Source organism: Diadema setosum, chromosome 7 (assembly GCF_964275005.1).
Source record: "Diadema setosum chromosome 7, eeDiaSeto1, whole genome shotgun sequence".
NCBI classification, from domain to species: Eukaryota; Metazoa; Echinodermata; class Echinoidea; order Diadematoida; family Diadematidae; genus Diadema; species Diadema setosum.
Window position 1 is genome coordinate 26,860,611 of NC_092691.1, and position 17,252 is coordinate 26,877,862.

Genomic DNA, 17,252 nt, shown 5'->3' on the forward strand with positions numbered 1-17,252 from the left:
ACAACACACACACAAACGCAGGAGTAACGCCAAGACCGATCGACACGCGGCGGCAGCAGTAACGTAGGGTGTGCATGGGTGGCCAGTCTCTTCCCAGCTCAGTAGTTTACTACACTCGTCTACGTCTTCGAAAGTGAGTTTGGTGACGTAGGCAACATGGGGCGACTGCGGTTCTACTATCGCAGTCTGTGAGTTCGCCTACAGTGCTGTGCAAGATGCCATGAAGTTGTTTGAAGTGTTTCCAAATGCGAACAATTTACTTCATCGGGAAATAATGGTGATATTCGTAAGGTGACATCGACGAAAGTGCCATCGCGTGCTCGATCGTTCTTGACATCAGCTAGTGTCGAAGAATTTCGCCGCATCCAGTCCAGTGCAGTTTGTTTCAATGGGGGCCAGCAGAACTTCGAAGTTCCGCAACTTAGCCAACGTTGTCGGTAGCTTGCTTGTCGGATTTGCCCTGGCGACATGGCTGCGGATGATATGGGTGCCCGCCTCGCTCGGTGGGGGGAAGTCGTGCAACTCTCAGCACTCTCAGCGGGATGACCCTTTTCTCTCCACACCGGAACCAAATCACCCGTCCAAAAATCTGCTTATGGTGGGTGTTATGACTGCTGCCAAGTATCTAGAGACTCGTGCTGTGGCTGTAAATAGGACTTGGGCCCAAACTATTCCGGGACAAGTTGCATTCTTTTCCAGCAGCGCGTCTAGCATTCCGCCGGAATGGAACTTGCCAGTCATAAGTTTACCGGGTGTAACTGATGCATATCCTCCTCAGAAGAAATCTTTCATGATGTTAAAATATATGCATGACAATTACATTGACAAGTATGAGTGGTTTATGAGAGCAGATGATGATGTGTACATAAGGGGTGACCGCATGGAGGAATTTTTGCGATCATTGAACAGCAGCCATACCTATTTCATAGGGCAAGCCGGAAGGGGGAAGGTGGAGGAATTGGGGCTATTACATTTGGAATATGATGACAATTTCTGCATGGGAGGGACAGGAATGGTGTACAGTCGTGCAACACTTAGAAAGATGATTCCTCATGTCAGCTATTGCTTGAAGAATCTGTGGAGTACTCATGAGGATGTCGAAGTTGGGAGATGCATCAAGAAGTTTGTCGGCATTGACTGCACATGGTCTTATGAGGTAGGTCCAAGCTGAAAATACTGATTTTTTTAAAGACAAGAATGTTACATGACACATAATATCGAAAGGCAGTTAGACAATTCTACATCCTGATGTTATGTTGCCCTGTAAGAAAATATAAATATCACAGATGTAGAATGGGGAAACTTGGATAAAAAATCAGATACTCAATAAGCTCGAAGGAAGTTGTAAACTGTTGAAAGTTTTGAGTATATGACAAATTGGCAACCTCTTTGTGACATACAGTGTAGTTGTTGAGCAGCTCTCTATTAGTACCGGTATTCAGTTTTTCATTTTGTCACAAAGTTTTTCAATTTGTCACAAAAGTTGACAAATTTTCATTTTTCCTTTAAAAAAAAAATCTTCAGGCCTGTTCTTGGTACACTGTATATTAACTGAAGAGTGATACATTTTTTTTTGGACCTCTTCAGTGGACAAGTTCTGTCTGTTCCCCAATATTTTTTGAAAAGTGAAAATTGGTTGATTTCCATATCTCAAACCGAAAGGAAAGCTGTTACTAACAACTTTGTTGCATAGAGTTGCCAATTTGGGAACAAGTGCAGGATAAAAAAGCCCCAGTTTGTCTTTCTAAACTTTAACATACAAACAGTTCCTAACTTTCTTTGTGTGTCTGACAGTTTCCTCAAATGTTCACATACATGTAAATTTACTGTCGAGATCTGGATCTGGATCTTAACATATTTGATGCAGGACTGGGCCCTTCAGGTATAAATAGATGCATTGGTTGAGAGCGAACACAGGGATGATCTAAAGAGTTTTGTTGATCATTGATGGCCGCCTTGAAGGAGTTGGTACATGTAGTACACTGTACTCGAGAAGGCGAGTTTACGATGCTGTCACCTGGATGGTTCCAATCAAAATTGTAGATCGCATGGAAAGTAATGAGTACTTCTCATTCTCTGATTTGTCTCTTTTCTTACAAAGCAACATGATATCAAGATGGACTTTCCCTTTAAATCCAGTCTGAATTGCCTTTCCACCAAATGGATGTTTAAAGCACTGTTGGTTCAGTGCCAGTACTAACACTAACAAGTTCACTTGTCTGCTACACTGCAGTCTGTATGCCAAACCATGCAATGAGAATCATGGACACACTTAACCAGCTTTTTTCTACTCCTTTTTGTCTCACCCACCGGAGGTCACGGCGAGACTAAGGGATCCAAATGTCGTCCGTCCGTCCATAGTCCGTCACAAATGTTAAAGTTTACCTGCAAGACTCTCTTATGATGCATAACTTGGTAACTGTTACAGCAATGGCAGCCAAACTTGGGTGATAGAAGCACTAGGGGTATCTTCATGTTATGGTGTTGTTGGAGGACATGTGATGATGTCAAAGGTCATTTGAGGTCATATATTAAAGAGTATGTGCAAGACTCTCTTTTCTATGTTAAAAGTTTACCTGCAAGACTCTCTTTTGACAAATAACTTCACATAAGTTGCTTGGATTACAACCTAACTTGGGTCATAGATGCACTGGAGGTACCTTCATCTTATGGTGCCGTTGGAGGTCACAGGATAAGGTTTGAGGTCATACGTTAAAGTTTACTTGCAAGACTCTTATCACATGTAACTCGACACATGTTGCTACAATGGTAATCAAACTTGGGTGATGGATGCACTGGGGGTACCTTCATGTTATGGTTCCGTAAGAGGTCACATGATAAGGTCAAAGGTCATTTGAGGTCATACGTTACAGTTTACTTGCAAGACTCTCTTATCACACGTAACTCGGCACATGTTGCTACAATGGCAATCAAACTTGGGTGATGGTAGATGTCTCTTGGGAAGTTGAAGGTAACCACAAGGTCAAAGGTCACAGACGGGTCAACGAACTTTTAGGGCCCAATGTTAAGTTTTTAGGGCGCATTTCGTTTATGGCTCATAACTTCTGATCCCTTTGTCCGTTTGTGACCAAACTTGGATGGAAGATGTCCCTTGGGGAGGTAAAGGTCGTCACAAGGACAAAGGTCACAGACAGGGGTCAACAAACTTTTAGGGCCCAATGTTATGTTTTTAGGGCATGTTTTGATTGTGGCTCATAACTTTTGATCCCTATATCCGTTTGTGACCAAACTTGGATGGTAGATGTCCCTTGGGGAGTTAAAGGTCATCACAAGGTCAAAGGTCACAGAAAGGGGTCAAAAATTTTTTAGGGCCCAATGTTATATTTTTATGGCACGTTTCGATTATGGCTCATTACTTTTGATCCCTTTGTCCGTTTGTGACCAAACTTGGATGGTAAATGTCCCTTGGGGTGTTGAAGGTCACCACAAGGTCAAAGTTCAGAAGCAGGTCAATTAACTTCTGGGAGTTATAAAAAATATTAATTCCTTGTATGCGAATGGGCGAGACACAATTTGGCACTTGCAAGGAGGCATTATTTACACAGTTAGATATCCACTGAGTTAAACAGTGTACAACATAGGTGTCACTATACAATAACCAAAGATTCATGAAGTGTGAAGCATCAATGTCGAAGGTTTTCAAGTCTTTTCAACCAAGTTTCTCCAATTTTTTTGCACAATATACAGTATATGATCAGTTTGCTGTCATGAATGCAGACTTTAAAAAAGAAATAATGCAATATCAAAACTTATAAAGTTCCATCCATAAAACATGGCATTTTATTGTGTGGAAGAATTACACATGTATGTGACCTGTGTCTGTGATACTTTGTTAGACTCATAGTATTAATCATGAGCCCTATTAAAGAAATCCAGTTTATATCAAACTACTGCATGTAAACAGGTTCCTTATCGCTCCACCTGTCTTTCAACTGTGTCGAAAAGGTCAACTTTGGCCCTAACATGCAAGGATAAAAACATTTTTTTGAAGACCACTATGCACCATTGTCATCATTTTGTAAGTGGAACATGAAGGGATTCATGTTGAACAGTGTGGGCATAGATTTTTGTGTATTCCCTGCTCAGGAGTATGATGTGCAGATTTGACATCACAATGAGATCAATTCAACACAAGGTCAGCATGTAATGGGTCACCAGTCAGCTTCAGGAGTACCCATATATAATACCAGACAAAACCAGACTCCCCACTTGGCGTGTCATACAATTTGTATGTGTTGCTTCAGTCAATAGCAGTGTCCATTCATCTCAGGGGCAATGTCTGTCATGGGAATTATGTAACAATGGACAATGTCTTCTTGGACTCGGGCATCCATGTTCCTGTGAGTGATTCACTGCGCACTCTGCATAGTGTGTAGGCCTACTATTACTTCGAGACTTGATATCGGAGGACTCGGGTTGGGTTCTGGACAATGAGAAATTTTGCTGCCAAGGATTTTTTCTTTTTTTTTGCTTCAAGATTCCTTTAAATGAGGATGCTTAGAAGTTAGAGGCTGTACCAATGTCTCCTATACAACATACAGTGTACAAGTACATTCATGAAATTCATCTCTTTCATGTACCAAAACATCTTTGAATTGACTTCATTGTAGCAAGCAAGTATTTTTTTTTAAAGGTTGAAAGTCATTATATTAAACTATTACCTCTTTACGTACTGCCCAGTATGCCTCTAGTCTATTGCGTAGGCAGCAATGAACATCCTCCACTTCTGGCGGTCCTGGGCGAGTCTCTGGATTAGATCCCAATGAATGAGTAATGGTCTTTGGTAATTCTCCCTCCACTTTGCTTCTCCAGGTGGTCTTGGGACATTCCCTCTTCCTCCTTTCATGTCCAGTGATGTTTTGAGCATTCATCCCAAGTACAAACTGTGCATGCCCAATCCAGTTCCATCATCATCTCAGAACAATAATACCCATGTCTTCTTGATTACATTTAGAGAGTAACACTGTAATTCTTCATTAGATATTTTGTTAGGCCAGAAAACTCAAAATTCTGTTACAATAAGCCCCAAAAGAGAGTGATTTGGAAGGAAGTACTTTGTCATGGTGCCCACTTGTTTACCATTCCTGCAATCTGTATCATGTAGGATTTAGGAATAGTACAAATTGTACATGTACAATTTTGTAGGCCTCAATATTAAAAAAAAAGTACTGAAAATATGACATGATCAGTATTTTTCTACAGCTGCTATAAAGAGAATGTTCATACAAATTTGTACATGTAGAATGCATGTGGGTAAAAAAAAAATCCTCTCTGTGACAAGTTAGCAAACATTGAGGAAAATGGTTTTGAGTGCTTTATTGGCAGCTAGTCATTTAAACATTCTTTTTATGTTTTCAAGAAGAATCTTCTTTTTTTTTTTAAATCATGGAAAAATGCAAACTGGTAATATTGGCACAACTCATATGCTGGCAAGGAAGGTGCCTTAACATGACAGCATTCTTTAAAGACTGTAGAAACTTTTATGCAGTGCGCTGTATCTGTACACACCTACATTCCACACTCATGTGATTTTGTTTTTTAATACTCGCCTTGGTATCTTTTGGGGTAGATTCAAGTAATTTTGTAAGACATATATATTTTTAAAAATCTCCTCATTCTTTATACTCTGTTATATTTATGCAGTTTGTGGAATTCATTATAAGGACTGTAAAAGTACATTGTACTTGCTGATATTTTTTAAATGATTATGCAGTTTATTTTTTTTTTATAATTTGATAAGGGAACATAAAAAACGCTGGTCAACTTGATACTAATATACTGTTATTTATACACTTTTAGGCCTATACTAAACAAGTCTCAAAGAGATTTAATCGTTAAAGCATCTTCATGCAGCTCAATCATTTAACTTATGTGTACAATACATAGTGCATTCAAATTGTGTGGATTTGCAGACATGTCTTGTAAGTTTCCATGGCAACACATACAGTACATGAGAATACATGATGTACCTTTGATGTCTGTGAGCTAGAATTGTATGCAATAACTGAACAGTAATTTCTCCAACTTACAGTGCCAGTACCTTTTCTACTAAGACATGTGTGGTGAAATGATCTTGAAAATAAACTTATAAAAACTAAATCAAAATATGACTCCAACTATAATGCAATCATCAATGACATCTGTGATTAAAAAAAAAAACAACAACCCAACGACAAATGAGTAACTTCTCTCCCTCTGCGGTCTGAATATCTTTCTTCAATGAGCAGAATTTTGGTTGTAAAAAATGTGTGTCGATTATGTTTTTACCCTGTTTGCAAGGCATAAGGTTGTTCTGTTGGATAAAGCTTCTTCACAGTGCAGTGTCAGCTACTACATTGTAGCCGCTTTCTGTATCATGCTACATTGAAGAATGCCATTCACACTTTGTCCCCTTCTGTTCAGTTTAGTTTACTTTTGCTTTTCTTTGTAATCTTTCCCTACTGCCTGGTTGCCCCGGCTGTAAATTGTGTCATACATTATGTATCCATCACATACCATTGCCAGTTGGTTGTGGGTTTTCGTTTTCAGCGTCCCGTTTTTGTTTTTACAAGGCTTGTCCCATTCATGGCATACAGTACAGTAGATCTGTGTTGGATCCACAGACGACAAGGTGGAGGCTGAGAGGCTGGCAAGTTTTTGTGAAGACATGTAACTGTCATTCTTCACACTTGCTTGAACCGCACAAGGAGATCTCCCTTTTCTATCTCCCTCTTTCTCTCTTTCTTTCTCTTGGGTTTGGCTGTGCTCAATTGCCTAAATCAGTGATGCACAGCAAAGGGCCTACGTGTATTGACAATGGGCCAGTCTTGCGCCAGATTCCAAAAAGAGAAGATCCTCTTTGATATTCAAATTCCAGCCTCTTCAGTCCACACAGACCAAAGTTATGCACTGAACACATCTAGTATTAGACACGTTTCCAGCCCCCCATTAGTGGGAAAAGTTTTGATCTTTGGCCCCTGAGGAGCTGAGGGGTTGAAAGTCTTTGGATGAGGCCTGCCATGTGTTTTCCTGATTGTATGATGCCGTAGTGAAAGTACTGGATATTGCCTAACTGTTCAGTAGCACAGGATGTTCAGGATGTTGGCCATTGCTCGTCATTGAGTAAATAAAACACCTGCCCACATATAAAACAGCGAGAATATGATGCATAAACACATCAGAGGTCAACTTGCACACAGTTGCATTATCAGACAATCCATCTATCACCAGTTAGTACTTGTAGGGCTGGCAACCCTTTTCATTATTTACAATTGCAGGTCTGCTGACTTTCATACAATTACATCATGGAGCATGTTAGTAGCTCCATGATTACATGTAGGTGACCATGCACACACTGCTGAGTGAACAGTTTGTGATGAGTTTTTTTGTCCACAATCTGAAATATCAATTACCGATGCCATGAAAGATCGTGTCGCTGACTGAAGTGAAAATAAAAAGGTATTTGTATGTAGTGACTCCCAGAATTTCTGTTTTGTTTGTGTTTGAGATTAAGGTATGGAGGATTGTTAGAAAGTTTGTTTGGTGTGAGACTGTTATTTTAAAATCCCCTTTTGATAGTTGTTTTCTGGTGTGAGACTATTTCTTCTGTATTAACCATTCTTTGTTAGTGATAGTTGGTTACAGGAAAGACAAACATGATGCTGGCCTAATGTAATGCTGTTTTACAAATTATAAAGGTCAAATGAACACAATTTTGTGCATTTTTCCATGTGTTTGTGACAGTATAAACTTCATACTAGTGGGTAAATAATAACAAGACCGGAATCAGAGTGACTAATAATGAGCATTTACTGTAAACATTCTATCATGGAAGTGAATACAATTAGAGCTCAGAAATGAATATGGGTCCAGTACATCAGTAAGCAGAGAGTCCTTTACAGTCAGGAAATCAATAGCTAATCAAAACTAAACCAGCTTACTGTTTGTACATTTCCAGCTGCTGCATTTCCTTGTGATTTCCCCTCTTTCTTTTTTTTTAATCATGGTATCATTTGTTTAAACATACAAACAAAGGCACATATATTACATGTGTGCAGGGATTCGAAACCAAAGAACAGAAGTTCTTGCATAACAATATCTACAATGTTGGCCCTGCATACATGTACTAAACAATAAATCTGTCCCTGCTGAATTGTCCACAACATCTTAATATAGACCGATTCTGTGACGTGCTATGTGTGTTTTTGGCATGGGCAGCGCTATTACTGCGGTGTCTCAGCCGACCCCCCTCCTCCTCTCTCCCCACCCCTCTCACGTGCACGGAATGAAAAACTGATGCATGGTTGTTTTAGCCAATAGGCGTCTCGTACTGAGTGCACGAATGCTTGCTTAGTGCGCGAACCTTTGTTACAAGTGCGCGATAAACATGTTGCCCATGGGGTGGGGGAGAGAAGGGGGGGGGGGGGTCGGCTGGGACACCGCAAAATGAGCTTATGGCTGCGCCCAGTGCCACAAATTGTCTGCTGCCCTCAACGAACCCGAATCGGTGTGCTATAGTGTGTGTGTGTGTGTGTGTGTGGGGGGGGGGGCGGAGGACTGACAGCAGATTATTTCAAACACCAGTCATACTGTAAGAAGAATTAAAGTAAAAGCAGCACTACATGTAGTACATCCTTGGGAACACGATTTCCTTTTTAGAAAGGTTTAGGCCTACAATGTATATTGTATTGAAGACATCGTAAAGAAAACTATTTGAATTTGTTGACAAATGAAGCTGATTACCTTACTCTCCTCTAGAGATATGAATAGGAGATGATGCTGTAATGCAAGATCTCATTCAAGCAGTCACTTGATCATGCATAGAGCTTTGTCGTACTGTACTTCAAAGATGGATGTCCTTCGGCTCAAACCCTCTTTAAATACCTCGTCTAGTCACCCCTAAATTTATAAGCAACTAAACAACTACAGCGTAAGTGGCTGAAATGCAAGGGTCATCAAAACTGATCAGGAAAAAAAAAAAAAAACCTTTGTGGTGCTGATTAAAGAAAGGTCATCAGTTACATAAAGTGATTATATAACCCTCTCTGAATGTCATTGTGTAACAAAGGAAGTTAACCTTTTCATTCTGCAATTAGTCGCCAGTGAAAGGAGGAGGATGAAAACAGGTTCACTCTCTTCTATGTTGCTAACTCAACCTGCTGAGGATGAGTCCTGTGGATACGCGAGCAGTATGTCAATGCTTATGGGAAATACATGCTACATTGTATCTCAAAATCAGTTCATCCTCAAAGAGTTAAAATCAATGTTTGTTTGTCAGTAATGTTTATATTGTCACATTTCTCATAAAACTATGTGCAGCTTGATATCAGAATTAAAGGATAGAAATAATCTATGTACAACCATGTATCTAGATCTCTCTACTTACTCTACTTGCACTGCTGACCATCATTTGCAACCATCAGATAGAGCTGTCTGTTACCGGTACTAGATTTTTCTTGAAATACAAGTCTAAAGCATTTTGGGGAAATGTGAAAACAGCTATCACAGCAGATCTGCCATAATCCTCCAAGGGGAAGAAGGATATCATCTTGTTTGATTAAGTAGTACTATGATCAAATCATTGATTTTATGAATTATATTATCAACAGTAGTGCTTAACAAGTAAGCTGTAAATGATATAAGAAGCACATAATAAAAACTGGAGTGTACAGTACATCATCCTGTGATGATATGGATTCTGTCGGAGAACAAATCAGTTTGTGCATTTCAGCAGATGATGTTGCTAGTTTACATTGTCACAAACACTATTATAAAGAACCTCAAGTGCCATCTTGCATTTGGCATGTCTCATGGCTGTAAATTGTAGTTAAGAAGGGTGACATAGGTACTGTACAATGTATCACATCCCAAGAACACAGAGCAAACTTGCTAAAAAAAAATAGCCTGCATTTTACCAGCGAACAGAAAAGGTGGCGTGTTCCTGCCTCTTCCTCGTTGCCATGGCAGCGGCACTCTGAAGGCATCCGGTAGGCTCTGTGACCAGGAGGAGGAGGAAATGAAACCAGATCCATATTGGGGAAGTGCACAAGGGGATGTCAACACATTGACTTTGGCCAGCTTGATGGAGTGCTCTTGGCTGACGAGCTTTCATCAGTTAAACTCTTTTGAAGAGGATGTGATACAATGTGTACATTGTATGGTAGGATTCTTGCAGGTTTTCTGTGGAAAAGAGCTGAAATATGTTGATATAAATTCCTAGATAAATAAAAGAGCCACCTTGATTGCTATTTCATATTTCATGAGTAGCGGTGCTGTATTAACATGAAACATTGGCATTATACAAGTTGTAGTTTGCATTTCAAATAGCATCCAATAGAGTGTTGAGACTCAGGAGTTGTCATAAAAGTATGATGAGATTAAAATTTTGTGGGAAAAAAAAAGGTGAACTATATTCATTAGAATTATTTTCCTGTAGCATGGTTGGATTGCATAAAGTGCAGTTAATGCTTATGGGCCCTACAAAGTTTGTATATAGTTTGTTAGTGGATCACTGCATTGCTGTACAACTGTGTTCAAATTGTATTCTATCAAGAACACAGGGGCCATTCATTTTTGTGATTTTAAAACAAGTGTATGGTTACATCTACTTATAGAACTACACATGTAAAGTAGCATGGAGTTGTGCTAATAAAATGTTTTTGCAACCTCTCTTTCCTATTGATCTCTCTTTCTTATGCCTACGGCATTGTAATCATTGACAGAATGCTGGTAAAAATAATTGGGGCTATGTGCCAGAGTCGAGCAGGAGTCGTGGACGCACATTACGAGGCACATGCCAAACTTTTTTGCGGCCTACTCGAACGAACCGAGTTATGCTCTGTGATGTATTTGTGCGTGACACTTCCGCAGCGACATCATACATGTATGAGAGGAACATCTGCGATTCCCTCTTTACAGCAGGTCCCTCCTTTCAGTCACTTCATGTGTATTGACAGTACAAGTGTGACCCTCTTTGACCCCCAGACATCAACCTTTCCATGCACTCCTTGTATTTGTGACCTTGTGTACACCCCCTGTACAAGCCCTGGGAGACACGAAACCCATGGGCTCAGCTCGCAGCCAGTCACGCCATGCCAACGCTAATTTGAGCAGATATGCCCGCGCGCTGTCCACTATATGCGCTTTGCTGGATTATGCAGATGATGTGACTCACAATCACTTGACTGAGTTCCGTGTCAAGTTTTTAAAAAGATCCACAGGCATGTTCTTCCTGGGTAAATAATTTTCTTCTAGAAGAGAATGTTTTTATCTTACGTTACAATGTACATAAACTTAACTTATTGATAATATGATCACCTCTAGTTGTTTTGCTGAGGCAGATGGTTCTCACAGAAAAACGGACAAACATGGCTTTGAATTTGTTGCACAGAATTATTTTTTGTCATCTTGAGAGTTGATGCTGGTTTCATGTTTCAAATTACAAGGGGAATGCAGTATTTTATTGTTTTGTTGTTGCTGACAAAATATTTTGTCAGAGAAATTAAGTTGTCATGATGTCGGTCAGAACAAAGTTTTCCTGTCTAGACAGTATTTACACAAATGTGATATGATACTCTCATGAATTCTACAAAATAAAAATAGACTTTTGGAGTACGGTATGCATAAATGTGATGTTCTCCTAAAAATTTGTGCAATCTTTTCAAACAAGACAAAGGGATATTTTGACAAAATGTCAGTGAGTTAGAGCATATCATCTGTGGATATCTTTTATCGCATTCAGTAGAGCAGGAATTAAAATTTGTCAAATAGAATTCTTTGTGCTTGTGTTCAGTCATGTACATTATTGCAAGTACATGTGCCATGACATTCATATGAAGGGTTTGTTTGCAAAAACCGATTTTAAGTACGATCTCTGTCATAAAGTACAAAATAATACCTTTTAAATGACATATTGTTCACTACATATAAAGGTATATTTTTGAAGTTATGGTCAAAAGAAGCAAAAAATTTCTTATTATTCTCTTTATTTTTCTTGACCTTTAATCGCAAATATCTCCATTTGGCAAATATGGACTTATCGGTTTTTGCAAACAAACTCTTCATATATTGGAAACCCAAAAGAGCCAGCGGACAAGGCAAAATTCAACTCGGTGTACATTTGTACAGTGCATAGGCCTATATGGGTCAACAAAAGCATCTCTTCTGTTATTCCATTGGTCCACACCTTTATTTCCCTGTGTGGTGAAAGGGCTGAATAAACACATGTTGCTATAGTGCCAGAGTCAACCATACTGATATGTTTATTTAGCCTATGTGGTCTAAGGAGCTTGGCGGGTTGGCCCACAGTCACTTTGTCGTAAGCCAAACTACCAATATCAGTACAAGCCTTGGGTTATTGTGTTGTATAAAAGCCCATGATTACAGCTGTAGGAAATCTGAAAGTAATATGTAGAAAATGGCAGTGCTGATTTTATTTCACATTATTTACTAGTACGTAGGCCTATATTTTGTCTTGGTTAGACATGAAATCTTGAGTTTTTACAAATTAGTAATCCTGAGCTGATATTATGTAATATAATAAAGCAAAATAAAAGAAACAATGTCAATTGTCTGATATAAATAGTTGTCCCATATACAGGTGTACTGACATCCATGCTTGTTAAGGGCATAATTTACCAATTGCAGAAGAAACAAAAACCCAGCATTAGTGCTTTAAAATAGTTCTAAAATGTGTGTTGGGGATAGAAACAAGCACTGTAAAAATTTGAATCCGTGTAATCGATGGTAAGTATTGTTAAATATACAAAATGTGAACAATAGTTATGATAAAAATGTTTCCAGACTAAACCGTCTAATACAGTTGTGGTTTAATGAGAAAAATACTGATATCTCCTTATATTTTAGGCTTTATTGCAAAAATTTCATATTGTAAGATGTTTTGTGATACAACAGACCTACACATATGCATCAAGTGTAATATCTTGAACATTTTTAAATCACTGCTCCCAAAGGTAAACAGGACCTTTTAACATTGATGCTTGCAGTGCATACATGTATGTAGGCCCTATTACAGGCAGTATGTATTCACCATTATATGTTTGGGTCAATACAGCTCACGGGCTTGTAGTCAGGGTGCTACGTGTACAAGCCCACCTGCTGGACAGCTTACTCCTTTTTACGTGCCAAGACACTCTGCTAGAATTCAGTAATCCAACCAAACTTGACATAAGTGGTAGATTAACAAGCCCACTCAGGTGTAGCAATGTGCCTCAGTCCACCTGTAAAGGTCATGGTGACACAAAAAGGATTAACTGGATGTGATAATCTGTATGGTATTAATCCACAACCAGATTCCAGACATCAATGTCAATCAGCATAGACAGCACTATACCATGTCAGCCAATCAGTGAACAGAGCACAATAAAGGCTGAAACTGTGTAACATTGTGATGACTGGTGATCTCACAAAATGTTGAACTTTGCTATGCCAAGCAGTACACACAAGATGGTGTTCAAATGCAGGAAAAACATTCCAGCATACAAAGTTTGGAGAACTACACTGTCATTGTCAAAGAGAAATTAATGAACAAATATCAGCATGATAACAAAGAAGATTACACTGCTGGTGATAAGCACAATCAGGGTATGCAATCATGACTTTCTCACTTTAAAAAATTGTAACTTCTAAAAGAATGCACCAACTGACTTAAAAATTCACATGCAGCATGCCAAGACATCAGTAATCACATGTGGTAAGACAATAGCTAATTTCTTCTCATTTACTGTTAATTATTAAAGATTAATTACCAAAAAGTCCCCCAAAACCCACGTAATGCGTCAAAAAAAGCGTTTTACAACCTACGTAAAATCAAGATTTGAGGTCCATATTTTAAGTCTACCCCTATGTGTTTGGTATCAAATTAATGGATTTTTTCCTGGCATTGCTTGCATGCAATAAAAAACAGTGGTTCTTTCAGCTGGAGAAAGTTATAAGGTCTGAAGTCCCATCCTGGTAGGAGTGTAATGCTGGCTTATTTTTGTGACATTGTGACCTTTTAACCCATGCTGTACAGCTATACATGGAGAAACAGCTTATTTTTTCGCTTTTCCTGAAAGTACTGAAGACACACTACAATATGGTGTGCTGTTTGCCAATAAATGTTCAGCCAGTTTTGAGTTTTGAGCCATTTTCAAATGCTGAGTAAAATAAGTGCAGCCGTTTTTCAGTACTTTCAGTTAGGTATATCCTGATTTGACTACTTTAAAGAATCTTTTCCCCTTATTGAATATCCTTGTTTTTTTAACCATGAATTGTACATATGTAGAAATCTATTGTGTGAAAATTTTAGCAAATTTGAGCAATAGGAACTTATTTTTTTATATTTTTACAAATTGCTGAGCATAAATAAGACCGATACACGCCCATGTAATACTGCATGAAGGTCATATGATAAGTGTTCCGTGTTCATATTTCAATGCTTGTTCAATTTCTAAAGATATCATAAGCAAAAACATAGTATTTTGGCTTAATATGTCATTGTTTGAGTGTCACAGCTTGGATATCAACTCAAGTCATCATAAATCTCACATTCATTCTTCTATCTGTGTTTACAAATATGAGAATTGATCCAAACACTGTGCGCACATTCAAGGTCAAACTGTACAGATAATTTTTTAGATGAAAAATATAATATCTTCCAAAGTACCAGCCCTAATTTCATAAAAATTTGTAATAATGGCCACTATATGTCTGTTACCTATTCCTGAAAGTTTCACCTCTTCACTCTTTGGCAAAAGTGAAATATGATAAAATATGTAAAAGTGGTTTTATTTGAATTCAAAATAATGCCTACAAAATTGATCATCCATTTCGAGAAGTGAAAATATGAAATTCATTCATATTTTGTGATATGTCATGGCTATGTGCTGGTGGTGAATGAAAGGGATATTTATCAGGAATATCTAACAGCAATATCAGATGAAAAAAGCATTCTCCTTTTTTTTAATGAATTTTTCCAATATATTAGTCATTTCAATGTAATTCGACACCCCTAATTTAAATGCTAATTTATGCGCAGTTTAATGCAAAATTTTGACTCTTTCTTTACATGAAATGAAAATTTGAACACTCAGCTACAACAAACAACAAAAAAAGCATTTTCACCAAGTTTTTTCATTTTTGCCCTGTTACACAATTGCATACCCTGATTGTGCTATTGACCTGCTTCTTTCCAAACATTTTGTGATGGAATGTGATTGGGTCTTCCTGTGTGGTTTGGTTTTCTTTTTCTTTTTTTATGCCCAAGGTGGAAAATTATTTCTTGGCAGAAGATGAGATGTGTGCTGTGTCCTACGCTGGACGATGTTTCATGACGTGTTTCATACTCAAAGCTCATTATGCGTATTTTGCATGAAGTTTGAATTACTGCCCTTATACCATGATATTTTGCTGTGTATATATAACTCTGTGCATTTAGATTTACAAAATACTGTGTGATATACTGCGGTAATTCAAATACAGTGTACTAGTACTGTGAGATTTCACTGTGCATTGTACATAAGTGTGAATGGCAATGGGCCTTGTGTATTATATTGATTGTGGTCAAGGATGTGCATGCACTGTTGTGGTTGAGCTAAAGATATTAGAAGAGGGCAGAAGTGTGAGAAGCTGTGAGTGTGACGAAGCGACGAGTATCCAAACTCGGAGTGATATGGATGTGAGTTTTTTCCTGCTTTACCCACCCCACAGCCGTAGATAGACAGCTAACCAAGTATGAATTACCAAACTTCCTTGATTGCTTCACTTTGGCTGTTTGCTTCAGCCTTCATCGCAGATAATGGCACAGGGCATATGCACGCATAGATACATTAAGCCCAGGTGAAATTAGCTGTGGCATTTGTTTTTTAGTGGAAGCACGAAAGGGGGGAAAAACTTGGCCAGGCAGTTGTTCCTGTCTATTTCAAGAACGGGGTCCATCCATTGGGGAGTTTATGCCCACTCACGCCAGTGTCAGGTGGAAAGAGGAATAGCCATAACTGTTTCATGGGACGTGCGTGTTTTTAAATGGTTGTTTTGGTAAGAAATATATGTGCTACATGCATATACTACATTAATTACAAGTTGGGCACTGTCCTTTAATACTTCACCACATGCAAACTTCATGCTGGCAGATTGTATTTATCTTCTACCTTCAGTTGGCATCGTTTAAAGGAAACAAATACAATTGTCTGGATTTTTTGTTTTCAAATACCATTCAGTGACTACATACATGATCTTGGGCTAGAATGTTCTGCCATTTGTGAAACATTCAGCAAATGGCAGACCAATTTTCATCAAATAAACATTGAATCCTTCTTAGAATTACATGCTCTTACATATTTCATACTAGAGGTTACCCATTATCTGATTATCTCTCCAAATAATGTTATAAACCTGACGTTAGGTCTCGACCAAAACTGTACGATCCCTTTAAAGGTCAGTCTTTGGTTCAGTGGTCAAGATCAGGGAACTTCATTAAGATTTAATGTACAGCACATGCAGCAGTTGTTTTTATAGAAGCACTCAGTGAATCTTTACATCACACTCATTGGCCAGATTTGCAAATACTGTAAAGGGAAAACTAACTTTGGTACTGTTTATTTTTCACACTGGATCTTTATCTTATTATGAATCAGCATTTCTGCAGATAAAGCTGTATTTCAATGCCAATGTCTATATCATATTTTTGCTCTCTATTTTTCACACTTGGTTAGCAGAGTGCAACGAATCTCAGAGTACAACAAGCTATTGAGTTTTTGACACGGCTGTTGTATGAAATGCCTCTCACAGTTTGATAGATTCATTACAGTGTATGAAGAACACATACATCTTACTCCGAACATGATTAGATTTGTATGGCAGAAGTGTTATAACTAATGAGAAAGTTGTACATGTAGCAGTGTAAAACCTCCTAGGCAGTAGCCTATTGGTTAAAAGTATGGTCATATAGTGGTCATACTATGTCATAGTGTCCACTGCGTATAGTTTTAACCCTTTGAGGACAAGTCCCAAGAATACTCAGACAGGTGTCTATGGGAAACGCGTGTTGTATCAAAATCAGTTCTTCCTCAACGGGTTAAGGGACCAAGAATGGATGAACAGTTACAGTAGCAGCCCCACCTCCACACGTTTCTGTTATATGACCAGCGTACTTTCAAAATGGACACTATTTACAAGTTAACAGGGCTTTCAGGTCAGGCGTGACTAATTTTGGAGAACTAGAGTACAGTGTACATTGTACATGTAGAACTGCC

General features: G+C 38.5%; 1 protein-coding gene across 1 annotated transcript in view; it reads left to right on the plus strand.

Moving 5' to 3' along the window:
- Positions 1-220: 220 nt before the first annotated feature.
- LOC140230494 (chondroitin sulfate synthase 1-like) overlaps positions 221-17,252 on the plus strand; it is a 94,209-nt gene continuing 77,177 nt past the window's right edge. Inside the window, exon 1 of the mRNA XM_072310648.1 lies at positions 221-1,156. Within this exon, the coding sequence (XP_072166749.1) occupies positions 389-1,156 (768 nt within the window). The 5' untranslated portion in view covers positions 221-388. The remainder of the gene's footprint in view (positions 1,157-17,252) is intronic.